Source organism: Nomascus leucogenys, chromosome 11 (genome assembly GCF_006542625.1).
Source record: "Nomascus leucogenys isolate Asia chromosome 11, Asia_NLE_v1, whole genome shotgun sequence".
Lineage (NCBI taxonomy): Eukaryota > Metazoa > Chordata > Mammalia > Primates > Hylobatidae > Nomascus > Nomascus leucogenys.
Genome location: NC_044391.1, coordinates 60,834,179 through 60,848,256, shown reverse-complemented (window position 1 = coordinate 60,848,256; position 14,078 = coordinate 60,834,179). Strand labels below are relative to the sequence as shown.

General features: G+C 42.1%; 1 protein-coding gene across 1 annotated transcript in view; it reads left to right on the top strand.

Annotated features, from left to right (window-relative positions):
* The first annotated feature begins 3,556 nt into the window (after nucleotides 1–3,556).
* The window catches only part of SLC2A13 (solute carrier family 2 member 13), a 365,815-nt gene continuing 355,293 nt past the window's right edge, over nucleotides 3,557–14,078 (top strand). The window contains exon 1 of the mRNA XM_003252302.4: nucleotides 3,557–4,385. Coding sequence (XP_003252350.2) covers nucleotides 3,830–4,385 — 556 coding nt within the window. The 5' untranslated portion in view covers nucleotides 3,557–3,829. The remainder of the gene's footprint in view (nucleotides 4,386–14,078) is intronic.

Genomic DNA, 14,078 nt, shown 5'->3' with positions numbered 1-14,078 from the left:
TCAAAAGGAGCTCATTTATCGCCAAGGAGATGACCCAAGCCATTCATTTGGGATCCACCCCCAGGATCTAAACACGTCTCGTCAGGCCTCAACTTCAACACGGGGGACTACATCTCAACATGCGATTTTGGTGGGGACAAATATCCAAACTATCTCAGGTTAGGGCTTGGAGCTTGCTATAGCCCTTTGAGCACCACATAAAATTTAAGAATGGAGCCTAAGGAGTAAGAAGCAGAGTGGAGAAATGGACGTGTGTGTGACATCCTGGTGTTTTTAGTCCTTTATCCAACTGCACTTGACGCCAACTTATTAGAGAGTTTTCAGAGACAATAGCCAATAAATACTCCCTCTTTCCCATTATTTTGGCTTAAACCAGTTTGATCTCGATTTTCTATCTCTTGCAACCAAAACAATTCAAAAACAAACAAATAAAACAACGATACATATATATGTATTTTACTATGTACATACATATGCATATAAATGCATAGAGAAAGTTCTGTTAAGGTACATTTCAAAGTGGTAGAGGTGGTTATCTCTGGTGAAAAGGGTCTGTTATGGTTGGAAAGATGATGGAGAAGGGGCTTTTGGCCTTTCTTTATTGTTAGACTGCTTTGGAGCATGTTCCTGGAGGTTGTAAAGCAAATATCCTCAAAGCTGGAACTATAGAACTCACTGCAAACCAATAATGACTCTTGTAATTAAATTTGCCCTGCAATAGCAATTAATTATATTTCAGAAATACCCTTTAACACTCACTCTCGTCAATGAGTAGTTGCTGCACCATTATCTGCTCTTCAAATGAGAAAAAAAAAAAGCAAAGCACAAGCTAATCCTGTGGTTTGTGGAAAGTTCTACGGTAAAACAATGGTGATGTTGATATTCATCTCTTTTGATTCTCAGCCCATGGGCTTTCCAGTTCATCATAAACCGCAGCTGGGGCCGGCTTTGGGGAACTCCATATTAGACTCACGCGCTGATGCTAAGTTGAACTGGGCTCCCTCTCAAGGCTGAGAAGAATTCTGTTTAACTCTCCGAATCTGTTTTTGTTTTTTTTTTTTTTTTTTTGAGACGGAATCTCGCTCTGTCGCCCAGGCTGGATTGCAGTGGCACGATCTCGGCTCACTGCAACTTCTGCCTCCCGGGTTCAAGCAATACTCTGCCTCAGACTCTGGAGTTGCTGGGATTACAGGCGCGTGCCACCATGCCCAGCTAACTTTTGTACTTTTAGTAGAGACAGGGTTTCAGCACGTTGGCCAGGCTGGTCTTGAACTCCTGACCTCGTGATCCACCCGCCTCAGCCTCCCAAAGTGCTGTGATTACAGGCGTGAGCCACCGCGCCCGGCCTCCGATGCCTTTTTTTTCACGTCACATTTCTTTTCAAATGTAACCTGACCGCAGATACATAACTGTCCTAATATGGAACAGAACTTTCTAAGTAGTTTCTTGTTCTATGACCCCAAAGCTGAATTTCAAGCAAGGGATGCTCAGGAACCAAGATGTTCACTACACCAGCTGAGACAAAAAGCAGTTTATTTTCATCTCAGCAAGAGAGAACTGTCAAAGAACCAGATGCTTCTCATCTGCGGAGCCCTTCTCTTCAGAAGCCGTGGGAATTGGCTCACCACCAGGGGGCACAGTTTTACTATCCCGTAGCATGCCGCGGAAAAGGCGCGCTCTCACCTGCAATATTGTCCGAGATCTGAATATTAAAGAGTTCATTGCTGCAGATCTAAAGGCTCTCTCTAACTGATCCCTGGGAATGACGGTAGAGCCTTGCTTTAAAGCCAGACGATAAAATTTAAATAGTTAAGCCCTCTGGCTTCATTAGTTTATTTTTCCTTGTTGCTGGCAAGGAAAGCACTATATTGTAGAGATAATCGTGACTGATAATCAAAACGAAAGCAGTTTTGACAAATTCTAATATAAGTTTTTACTGAAACAGGAATGACAAAATCCTTTTGTCTAAAAGGAGAAAAGTTTTAGCTGCATGAAAAATAGGCTCCAGGCTAAGAAAGCTTTTGCTCAAATAAGGGAAATAAAAGAGCAGTGGAATTGTAGGAATAGAATCCTATGATGCTTGACTTTTTGCCCTCAGCCTGAAGAATGAAAGCAAATCAGAGGGACAAAACATCTTTAGCAGTCCCAGCTGCTACGAAGGCTGAGGCAGGTGAATCGCTTGAACCTGGAAGGCGGAGGCTGCAGTGTGCCGAGATAGCGCCACTGCACTCCAGCCTGGGCGACAGAGCGAGAATCTGTCTCAAATAAAAACAAAACAAAACAAAAACAAAAAAACCATCTTTAGCCCCTGATGTGCAACTGTATAATTTAAAAACATTTAAATTAAAGGGGGAAAGAAACCCCAAATGAACTTGTTAGGTAACATGGGCACAGTAAAATGGCGCCGGTTCCGGGTTCTTCACCCCCGCCCCGCCCCCCGTTCCTGGTTCTCCACCCTGCGAGCCCGCCAAGAGAAGGCCAATCAGGGAAGAACACCTCCTGCCTTTTACTCAAACCCCACCCCTAAGCCAATCACCAATGCCCACGTAGCCCCACTGAGTATAAAAACCCAGCACCTAAGCTGCTCGCCCCTTATTCCTTCCTTCTTATCCCCCGCGTGATGTCGGCTTGGTGCCTCCAATAAAATCTCCTGACCGCGACCGGCGTGTCTTTGGTTTGAGCCCGATCGGGTCCGACTCTTTGAGAACCAACAACTGTTAATTCACTCAACAGTTTAAAAAATTAGTTGCAAATAACGTTATCTTTGTTTCAAGTAAATGAGGCTGTTAAAACAGTGCCTCATGGAGGGCAACAGCGGAGATTCTCAGGAGAGAAGCTATCCTACCTTTTGGTTAGCATGTTGGGGCAGGGAAGTGGAGACTGCCTGCCAAATCACAAATCAGGGTCTTGGGTTTTCTATTTCTGGGAATTACCCGTTACATGAGTGGAATGCATATATGTGAATTTTCTTTTACAGGTCGGGGATCCATGGAAGGAGGTTCGGGATTCACCACAGAGATATGTTATCTCTGTCCTCAAAGAATCAAATGTACCATTCCTTTAAGCATAAATTGAGGAGGGACTGGCGATGAGAGTGGAAACTAGCTATAGAAATGGGAGCATGCAGCCCTGAATTGCTCCAGAACAAACACATTTAATGCCAGGGAAGTAGACCACGCTGGGTAATGTCACAATACTATAAAAGGAAGGGTACTTGCTAGGTCCTATTCTAGGATATTTTTTCCAGCCCTCTCTCTAGGCTGCTGGAAGGACAGTCAGGCTGGTTTAGGTGCCCTCTCCCTACTCTCCAAACAGGGCAAACATTCTGGGTGGCTTTGGCTTGCTCCACCGCTGCCGCTCTGAAGCAGGGTTAATTCCATACAGTTGCCAGAGCCCTAAACGAGGGCGCCTAGGTCAGAGGTCGCACCCACCGGGAGGGCGGGGTTTAGGGGTCCGGGGCGGGCTGAGCCTGGCCCCGCCCAGGGAGGGGGCGGGACGCTTCCCGGGCCCCGCCCCGCCGGCCCGGGGTTGCACGTGACCCGCGGTCCCGCCTCCCGCCCGCTCCGCAGCGCCAGCTCGGCAGGCGCGGGGCGTGAGTGTGGAGTGAGACCCGCCGGTCTCCAACTCCGCATCGTCGGAGCGCGGCGGGCAGCAACTTTCTCCGCGGAGCGGCCGTGGCGGCGGCTGCTGCCGTGGCAGCCAGAGCGGAAGCCGGGAGGAAGAAAGCGGCGGCAGCGGCGGTTGCTCCCGCTGGCTCGGGCTGTCCAGCTCGCCGAGACTGCCGGCCCGCGGAGCCGCGTTCCCCCGGGCAGCCCCGGGCGCCTGCCCTATGTCCCGCAAGGCGAGCGAGAATGTGGAGTACACGCTGCGGAGCCTGAGCAGCCTGATGGGCGAGCGGCGCAGGAAGCAGCAGGAGCCGGACGCGGCGAGCGCGGCCGGGGAGTGCAGCCTCCTGGCGGCCGCCGAATCGAGCACCAGCCTGCAGAGCGCGGGCGCAGGCGGCGGCGGCGTCGGGGACCTGGAGCGCGCGGCGCGGCGGCAGTTCCAGCAGGACGAGACCCCCGCCTTCGTGTACGTGGTGGCCGTCTTCTCCGCGCTGGGCGGCTTCCTGTTTGGCTATGACACCGGGGTGGTGTCAGGGGCCATGCTGCTGCTCAAGCGGCAGCTCAGTCTGGACGCGCTGTGGCAGGAGCTGCTGGTGTCCAGCACAGTGGGGGCGGCTGCCGTCTCGGCGCTGGCCGGAGGTGTCCTCAACGGCGTCTTCGGCCGCCGCGCTGCCATCCTCCTGGCCAGTGCCCTCTTCACCGCCGGCTCCGCGGTGCTGGCCGCGGCCAACAACAAGGAGACACTGCTCGCTGGCCGCCTGGTCGTGGGACTCGGCATCGGTGAGTTCGGGCTCCGCGAAGGGCGCCCGGGATCCCAGTGTCACTGCCCTTGACCCTGGGTGTTGCGTGCCTCTTGCCCATCGGGGTCCCCGTCGGGTCTCCCGGGGTCAGAGAATCCTCCACTTCTCTGGCCTCCAGAGCCCATCTGTTTGTTGGTCCAGCCTCCAAGGCTCTCGCGGGAGGTGGGAGGGCCGGGGGCGGGGGGTGTCACTGTAGTCTCCCTCGAGCCCACGTGGAATCTTTGATCGCCCACGGACCAGTCAGTCCGAGTGGTTGTTGCCTCTCAGCACTTCCAGGAACCTAGTTGAGCACCAGCTTTTTCCTTGATCCAGCCTAACCTGATGCTGTTCTTGAGCTTACGAGGGTCTCTGCTTTTCTGCACGGTCCCACCTTGCCTCTCCACTGCTAGCCCCTTTCCTTTTCTAGGGCTCCCAGCCTGGAACCTAGACCGTCGTCAAGTTACAGTGAGATAATATTTAGAGTTAAGTAATTATGGACTCTGAAAGGTTTATTAGCTACCCCTGCCCTCTTTCCTTATCTAGCATTTGTCTTTAGATTGCATCTCCTTTTGCTTTATGCTTTTTCTATTGCCTTTCAGCTTTCATTCTTTTCCCAAGTAAATTCCATTCTCCTCTGTTTTTCCAACTTTTTCATTTGAATCCTTTTTAATCCATTCTCCTCTTTGTTGTGCCTCTCCTGCTTTCCAATTGGGAACCAGATTATCTATTAAAGGTCATATTCACTTCCTTAATTCATTTAGGAGCTACTCCCCCTGTGGATAAATGCTCAGCAAGATAAATGTTTGAAATTTACTTCAAAAATGAAGGCATTAAGGTTCTCCTGGCATTGAATTTTTTTCACCCTGGTTGCTGAGCAGGGGAGGTACAATTGGCAAGTTTTTGGCAGAGGGAAGCTATTTGGAATGTGCTCTGTATTATTAGAAAGCACTTTTGAGGGAAAGTGGGGGGTTGTGACTTAAATCTCACTAGTAATTTTTCTAAGACACACCGCTGATGCTTTTTTAATGTTTCGTTTCATAATTCAGTTTTTTGTTTCCCTTAGGGTGCTGTTGAAGTATTTCTTCCCTATGGCTGGGGCTTCATGAAAGCGCTTTAAACCCGGGGCTGCTGCTGATCTGTGTATTCACCACTTGTTTGATGTTTGTGCTTTTCACCCTTTCTCTGTGGGTTCTGAAGGGAAGCAAAGGCCATATATTCAACTCCACATGCGGGAACCATGAGCCTAAAACCCAGCTCACTGCACTTTATATTCAAAGTTTGTCAGTAGTGACCTTCCTTTTGCTGTTTATTGTACTGTTAATTAGCAAAGGTAGGGCAAAGCTCTCCGTAACATATTAAGTTGGCACAAAAATGTCCAAAGTGACCAAAAAAATCCAGCTGAAATGAAACCTCTTTGTGTGGAAACTACTTGTGCCTTCAGGACCCTTCAACAAATAACCTGCTGTTTAAGTGACCACAATTCTTTTCTCAGCATTGTCCGCTTGGGACATGTGGACCTTTTTTGTTGCTTCTGACGTAGAAATAACATCATTTTAGGCAGCAAGAATTGTTCTGTCGACCTGAATCTTTTCTGTAATTTTGAAATTGAATCATGCTTTGCAGAGCTGTCTAAATGAAGCTTCCTAGTGTTTTGCTATGGCAAGTATTGGTTAAAATTTTGGGTATTATGTTTACTCTTTTTATCTGTCCTGCAAATTGAGCCCTGTTCTGTGTAAGGTCCCCTTCCAGATGTTGTGAGCTGAATAGTGAGGAGAATGTATTATACTTTAGTAAATGTAGCAAGGTGGGACAAAAGCAACGTAGAACTTGCTAAGCTTTATAAGATAGGTTCTCAGAGATGGCTGATGAATTCAGAGGGGGTACAGTTATCTCCAACAGAGGGAAGCCAGAAGCTCTTACCAATGGAAATGGTATGTTGACATGTCAGTATTTTAACAGAAACGAGGAAAGGACGTTCTAAGCAAGGGATAAAATGGGTAAAGGAAGGAAAGCATGGGGCATACTTGGGGAATAGGTGGAAGCAGCAATAGAGGACAAAGCAGGAGATCAGATTGGAAGTGTTGGTGTGCAAGAGCTGTGGAGGCCTCTCTGTCTTGCAGCCTCATTCTGTGGTCTCTGGGCTGGTTGGTTCAACAGAGAAGCCCAGTTTAGGTATGTTCTCCATTCAGTTCTGGTGTGGCCCATCTCACTTCCAGAAACATACCTCTCAGAATAGAAGCCCTGAGGCAGTTTCGTAAAAGCCCTCTTCATTTACAAAATGAAGAATGTTTTAAGATCATAAACAGGCTTTGAAATAGGCCGCATTCAAAACAAAACAATAATGAAGTAAATCCACTTCAAATTAGGATTAAAATTAGGATCTATGCAAAGCATGTAATTATACACATAAAATCATTAAAACTTACAAAGAAAATCACGGTTTTTTTTTTTAGCTACAAGGAAATGGGTTCCTAACATGAGCATTTTTTTGAGGGACATTAAATCAGTTTGCTTGTTTGGTACACTAAATCTGGGTTAATTTTATGCCATTGTTTTTTAAGTAGTTAAATTTTATGTGTAGTCAGGGATTTGTTGTTTTGTCCTTATGATATTTAGGACATGTTGATGAATAACAAAATGTGGCTTTTGATACCTTTTTCAGACAAGTTTGCTGTAAGAACTTCTTTCCTCCACACGTTTACCTGTGGTAAAATATAAGGCCCGTGTGGGTCAGGGATTTCTGCTCATTTTGTTCACTGATATATTCCTGCCACATAGGAGATACTTGTTGAATAAATGAATGGTGAGCAAAAACGAAAAAAAAAAATCCAAATTCCATTGCTGGTCAGGTAGCACTTTAAGGTAGGATTGTTCTTTTCAAAACACAAAAATAGTGCATTATCAAAATATTTGAAAGGCCATCTAAAGGTTTTGGTTGTAATAGTTTAATGAAATCATTATCTATTCAACCCTTGCTAATTAAGCTTCCATTATTGATCCTGTCAGATATGGGGCAGGCAGTAATTAGATAAAAATCCCGCTCTGGAGGTGTTCATTTTATAATGGAGTAGAAAGATACATAAACAAGCAATTAAAAGAGACATTTCTCTGTAGTGCCAGATGACACACAGAAGAGTAAGTGGTCAGTTGATTCTTTTAGGGGAAAAAATAGAACACAGGATTGAGGAAAGTTCTACAGTGGGATATTCAAAGTAGGGTTTGAAGAGTGAGTAGGTGTTCAGCAGATGATGTAGATGTAGCCAGAAAAGTGCTTATTTAGTGCTTTAGTAGGTTCGAGACCTGGTGGTAGTACTTTACACATATTACCTCATTTAATCTTCCTGAGTCTGAGAAATGGGTCTCCTTTTGTTGGGTGTGGAAACAGTTAAATGGCAAGGTCACTGATTACAGAGACAGGATTAAAAAATAAAAATAAAAAACCTTGAGTCTTTTGCTCTGTTACCCTGCTGGGCATTTAAGGTGGAGTTAATAGCTGGTGTAAAGGCATAGAAAAATCAAAGTAGTATTTGAAGCATAGGTGAATGAGGGTGGTGATGGGGTGGTCATGAGACGAATGTTTTTGGGGGGTATTAGGCTGAATATGGTTTATTTAAAGAGCTTTTAGAGGTTTTTAACAGTAAATAATGTAATCAGATTTAACATCTCTTGAATCTGATTTTAAGCTCTTTTACCTTCTTTCTTAGGCCTTCTCGTGTCTTTGAAATTTTGGGTATTAGCAATCCTTTGCTGAGATGGCTACTACAGGATGGGTAAAGCATAGCATGTGACTGTGAATTACTGATATGGGAGGAGTCAGTGGACCCTTCAGCAGAAACCTTTGACAAAGGCGAAAATAGCAAGGAGTAGAGTGTAGTTATTAATGGGTATTAAATGAATTATATAGTAAAAGACGTTAAGTATCAGAAGTCAGGGATATGTGTATTTGTTTTGATTTAAGGGTTCTGTTTTCTTGACTGGTTGTAAAAAAATTACTGAGTGCCTGTTTTAAATAGGGCATTATTTTGGATTTTCTTTTCTTTTTTTTTTTATTGGTTCACCAGAGGCATCTTTGGTTCCTCTAGTTTATTTTTCTCTTCCACTTGATTCCTGATACTAGACTTTTCTCCATTGTCGCTGCCTGCTACCATGACCATCTGAACTTTTTAAACGTGAAAAGTCGAATTTCATATAGGACATACATTTTCCATCCCAGAAATGATTGTATTCTAACAGGGTTAATCTTTTTTTTTTTTTTTTTTGTCTGAGATGGAGCTTCACGCTTGTGGCCCAGGCTGGAGCACAGTGGCGAGATCTCAGCTCACTGCAACCTCCACCTCCCAGGTTCAAGCGATTCTCCTGCCTCAGCCTCCTGAGTAGCTGGGATTACAGGCATCTGCCCACCACACCCAGCTAATTTTTGTATTTTTGGTAGAGACAGGGTTTCACCATGTTGGCCAAGCTGGTTTCGAACTCCTGATCTCAGGTGATCTGCCTGCCTCGGCCTTCCAAAGTGCTGGGATTACAGGCGTGAGCCACCACTCCCGGCCCAGGGTTAATCTTATTTTGTATGTTCTTTACACACAATCCCATTTTCAGGTGTTTGTTTAGCAGTATTGTACCTATAATCAAGGTTTTTAAGTGTGGTTAGTTACAACAGGATTAGAGAATATGAGTTTGCTCATTTGCTCATTTATTTTCTATGATCATGTATCTCCCATGCATAACACACAAGAAATTGTCTAGAAAATACAAAGTAGAAGAGCATAGTACTATTAACACTATTAGTATGTACACAGTCAGTGAAAAAGCATACCCATTAGCCCTTTCTCCCTGGTGTTGGCATTTATTCTACTGCTCATTATAAGTGGTGATTTAGGGCCTGTGTAGGGAATATCAAGACATCTCTAAATTTGATAGTCACCAGTATTCAAAACCTTTCCTGAGAATTGACATACTGATTTATACAGCACTGGATTCGTGGAATTAATCTTAGATTTACATCAGTTTCTCCTGTGTCAGCCTCTTTCAGGACTCCCTCTACTCGAACACAATTTGTAGCTGTAAATTGCAGCTTGTAATTAGTATATTATGGCCTGTTGAGTAATACTTTTAAAAATAGCACATTTTTTTTTCAAACAGCACTTTGAATTCTTCCTCAGTGCAAATGAAATGTAAAATCTTGTTTGATCAAAAAAATGCAATGTTGAGATCAATGTCAACAAAGAATGTCATTTAAGGTAAGCATAGTTGGCGGAAGCTCCTAATTTTCAAATAGTTAATCAGCTAAAATACAGTTTTGGAGGGAGGTGCTCCCCAATTTCTGTCTTTTTGGTTGTTTTTGAAGGCAGGAATTCTGTATTGGATTTATGCTCCCTACTGGTATGAAACTGACACATAAAATAAAGCCTCCTTTGACTTCTTGTATTTCCTTGTTTTATACACATTAACAGCTTTGTTCCCTCCCCTTTTCTGTCTGGCAGCATAGGGACTGACATTGCAGTTATAGTGAGGATTATGATCTAGTTGTGTTTGCCTAGTAGTATAGCAACACCCTCTTGAGGTGAGTTGTCAGTAAGATAACGTAAGTCTGTTAACGTGAGTTATGTGAAATTGTTCACGTGACTTCCTTCCTTGGAAAACACTGTGCTTTTTCATTCATCCATTTTGCCCTCTTGTGGATTATAAACTTAAAGAACACACTCAAAGTTAACTGACTTCACACTAACATCTTTTTGAACACCTTTAATGATGTAGAAACTGCTAAGAGAACTGAAATAGCAAGCAGTCGTTGCTATCTTTACCAAAAATCAACTGAGTCTAATTTTCTTTTTCTCATATTGTGCTTGGCTCCTTTGTACATCTTTCTTATCTACACCTTTTTCCATTTCTTTACCTTTCTTTTTCCTGCGACCCATCAGAGTCAATAAATAGTAGCAACACTTCTAATAGCACCTATTTCTAATAGTATCAAAACTTCCATTGTCAGGAGGGAAATTCCTACTCACCAGAAAAGCCTCAAACTTTTCCCACATATAAAATTTAATTTCTCTGGTTGTAGAACGAGAGAAAAAAGTTTTACAGGTACTTCTAAACTCAAGTTGAGAGTACTACATGCTTTCTAGTTAGGCCTTTTATTAAAGGCCACCATTTGAAATGGTGCGGTCTGCAGCATGTGTCCAAGGCCACATGGCAGGAGCATCGTTTCACAGCAGGGCCAAGCACCATGACAGCTGGTCACCAGCGAGCAATGGCACTGGTGTTGTTCTGATTTTAGCGCCACCCTGCCGCTGTGCTGGGAGGAGTCTAGGCAGTCCATCCTCTTGGCAGGGTGTGGATTGGCCATCAGCTTAGCGGCCAGCGCCCTGGACACAGTACCTAAGACTTGTCGAATGCTTACACTTCTGAACATTTTGCACAAGCTAATTCACATAGTCTTCATAATAACCCAGGGGGATAATACAGTTACCTTTATTTTAAGATAAGGATATTTAGGCAGAAAGAGTTGAAGTAACTTTCTCATGATCACAAAGCTACTGGGTGGGGCCAGAGTTCAAACCCAAGAGATCTGGCTTCCCAGCCTGTGCTCATCCAGTCTGTGACACTCACTCACTCACTCCTCCCTGAAACTAGCATAATTGTTCTTTACCATGATATGTCATGTGGACATTACTTTTGTTTGTTTTAGTATAGATTTATTTTTTTATCGTGGTAAAGAACACATTACATTTATACTCTTACCCATTTTAAGGTGTACAGTTCAGTATTGTAAGGTGTATTCACATTGTTGTACAACACATCTCTAGAACATTTTCATCTTGCAAAACTGAAACACTATCTATTAAACACAAATTCCCCAGCCTCTCTTCCCTATCCCTTGGCAACACACCTTTCTAGCTTCTGTTTCTATGATTTTTTACTGCTTTGGATACTTCATATAAGTGGAATCATGCAGTATTTGTCCTTTGTTGGCTTACTGCACTTGAGGTTCATCATTGTGTAGCATATGATAGAATTTCCTTCTTTTTAAAGGCTGCATAATATTCCATTGTGTATGTGTGTGTGTGTGTATATATATGTATACACACACATACATAAATATATATATACACACACATATACAAATACACATATATGCATATATACACACATATACACACATATACACATATATACACATATATACATATATAGACACATATACATATATAGACACATATATACATATATACATATATAGACACATATATAGGGCATTTAATCTATCCATTCATCTGTTGATGGGCCTTTGAGTTGCCTCTCCCTCTTGGCTGTTGTGGATAATGCTGCAGTGAAGATGGGGGTGCATACATCTCTTTGAGGTCTTTCTTTGAATTATTTTGGATATATACCCAGAATTGAGATTGCTGGACCATGTAGTAGTTCTATTTCTAATTTTTTGAGGAACCTCTATCCCATTTTCCATAGTGGCTGCATTTTACATTGCTACCAGCAGTATACAGGGTTCCAATTTCTCAATATTCTCACCAACATTTGTTGTTTTCTTTTGACAGTGGCCATCCTAATGGATATGAAGTGATATGGTGGTTTTGATTTACATTTCTCTTGTGATTAGTGATGTGGAACATTTTTTCATAGGCTTGTTGGCCACTTGTACATTTGTATATCTTCTTTGGAAAATTGTTTATTGTATTTTCAAGTCCCTTACCTATTTTTAATTGGCTTATTGCAGTTGCTATTGAGTTGTAGAAGTTCCTTATGTATTCTGAATATTAACCCCCATCAGATATATGATTTGCAAATGTTTTCTTTCATTCCATTGGTTGCTTTTTCACTGTTTATTGTGTCTTTTGACGTACAGTTTTTAAGTTTGATGTAGTCCTATTTGTTTTTGCTAAACACACACAAAACTAAAACTGTTGGAGTCATTTGTCATGCCCCTTGAGAGTAAGCTTTTTGGATATTCTAATAAAATACTACATTTTACTTCTAGGAGTATGTCATTTTGTTCCCTAGAATACATTCTTTGTGAAAATATATTATCTTCATTTCCTGTGATATAATGCTTTTTAGCAGCTAACAGAGGTGTTATAAAAAGTAGACTTTAAAACAAAGCTCATTCTTTATGCCTATATGTGTATATGATTGCATTCACCTCAGTAAGTAGGCACATTAGTATTTTCCTTAGTTTAAGTATGAATTAAAGGAAGTGCAGAGAAATTAAGGAAATTAGCACTGTTAGTAACAGTGCTGAGATTTAAACCCAGATTTCTGATCAAGAACCAGTGTGCGCCCCACCTTTCTATTATATGATAAATCCAGTTTTTGATTGTGAAAGCTAAATATAGTCACCATAATGTTTCGTAAATTAGTATTAGTATTTAATGTGCTAGCAATGAAAATCCCAAGACAATACTTTCTAGAATTTTACAAAATGATTGTCATCAGATTGAGGGAACAGTAGTAAGACAGTAGTTATGGACAGAAGAAATTACTGCAAAGAAATAGTATATATATAATATATAGGGTATACTATATATATTATTAAAACCAGTATAGGATGAATGGAACCGAATCAGAATTCCAGTGATAGATCCAACTGTTTGGAAGAGTTTAGTATTGAGCAAATAAGAGAGAAAAGAAAGAAGTAACTGAGAAGAGGAAATAGGAATATGAATTTAAAATAATGTAAATGAAATTTAGGTCTTATATTCTCTAGTATATTGGTTTAAGAGTCTCTAATTTTTTTTAATTAATGGAGTGTTTTTTTCTTATCTATATTCATGGCATCTTTTATTATAATTTTTAAAACCTCAAAGCAGAGATTTTAAAAGCAAGGCAACAGATTGGAAAAATATTATGGTAAATTTATTTACTTAAAAGAAAATATATTTATCCTCAAATTATGCTGACTAGACTGTATACAACAAGAAAAATACAGTTAGTAAATAGACTCTTGGGAAAGTGTTAAACCTTGTTTCTAGTTAGAGGTGAAAATTAAGAGAGCACCATACTTACTAAATTAGCAAGTTAAAAACTCAGGGCTGGCCGGGCGCAGTGGCTCACGCCTGTAATCCCAGCACTTTGGGAGGCTGAAGTGGGTGGATCACAAGGTCAGGAGATCGAGACCATCCTGGCTAACATGGTGAAACCCCGTCTCTACTAAAAAATACAAAAAAAAAAAAAATAGCCGGGCATGGTGGCGGGCTACTCAGGAGGCTGAGGCAGGAGAATGGCATGAACCTGGGAGGTGAAGCTTGCAGTGAGCTGAGATCGTGCCACTGCACTCCAGCCTGGGCAATAGAGTGAGACTCCGTCTCAAGAAAACAAACAAACAAACAAACAAAAAAAACAAAAAACTAAGTAAAACTCAGGCTGAGTTGTTCCCTAGGAAAATATGATTTTCTGCTCATAAAATAAATTGGAATAATTTTCTATAGAGAGTATTCTAGATAAAAAGCTGACATGTTTAACATGCTTCATTTGTTCTTTATTCAACAAGTTTATTTTGAATTACTAATATGTATTATATACTGTGCTCTTGCAGTTCATTTGTAAAGTTGCTAATAATTCTTTGATCTGGAAATTTCACTTGAGGGATTGTAATATAAGGAAATAAAGGAAAAACTCATTTTGTTTAAAGGTATTTATAGATGTGCAATATGTAATTTTAAAAAGCTAGGAGGAACCTCCAAGT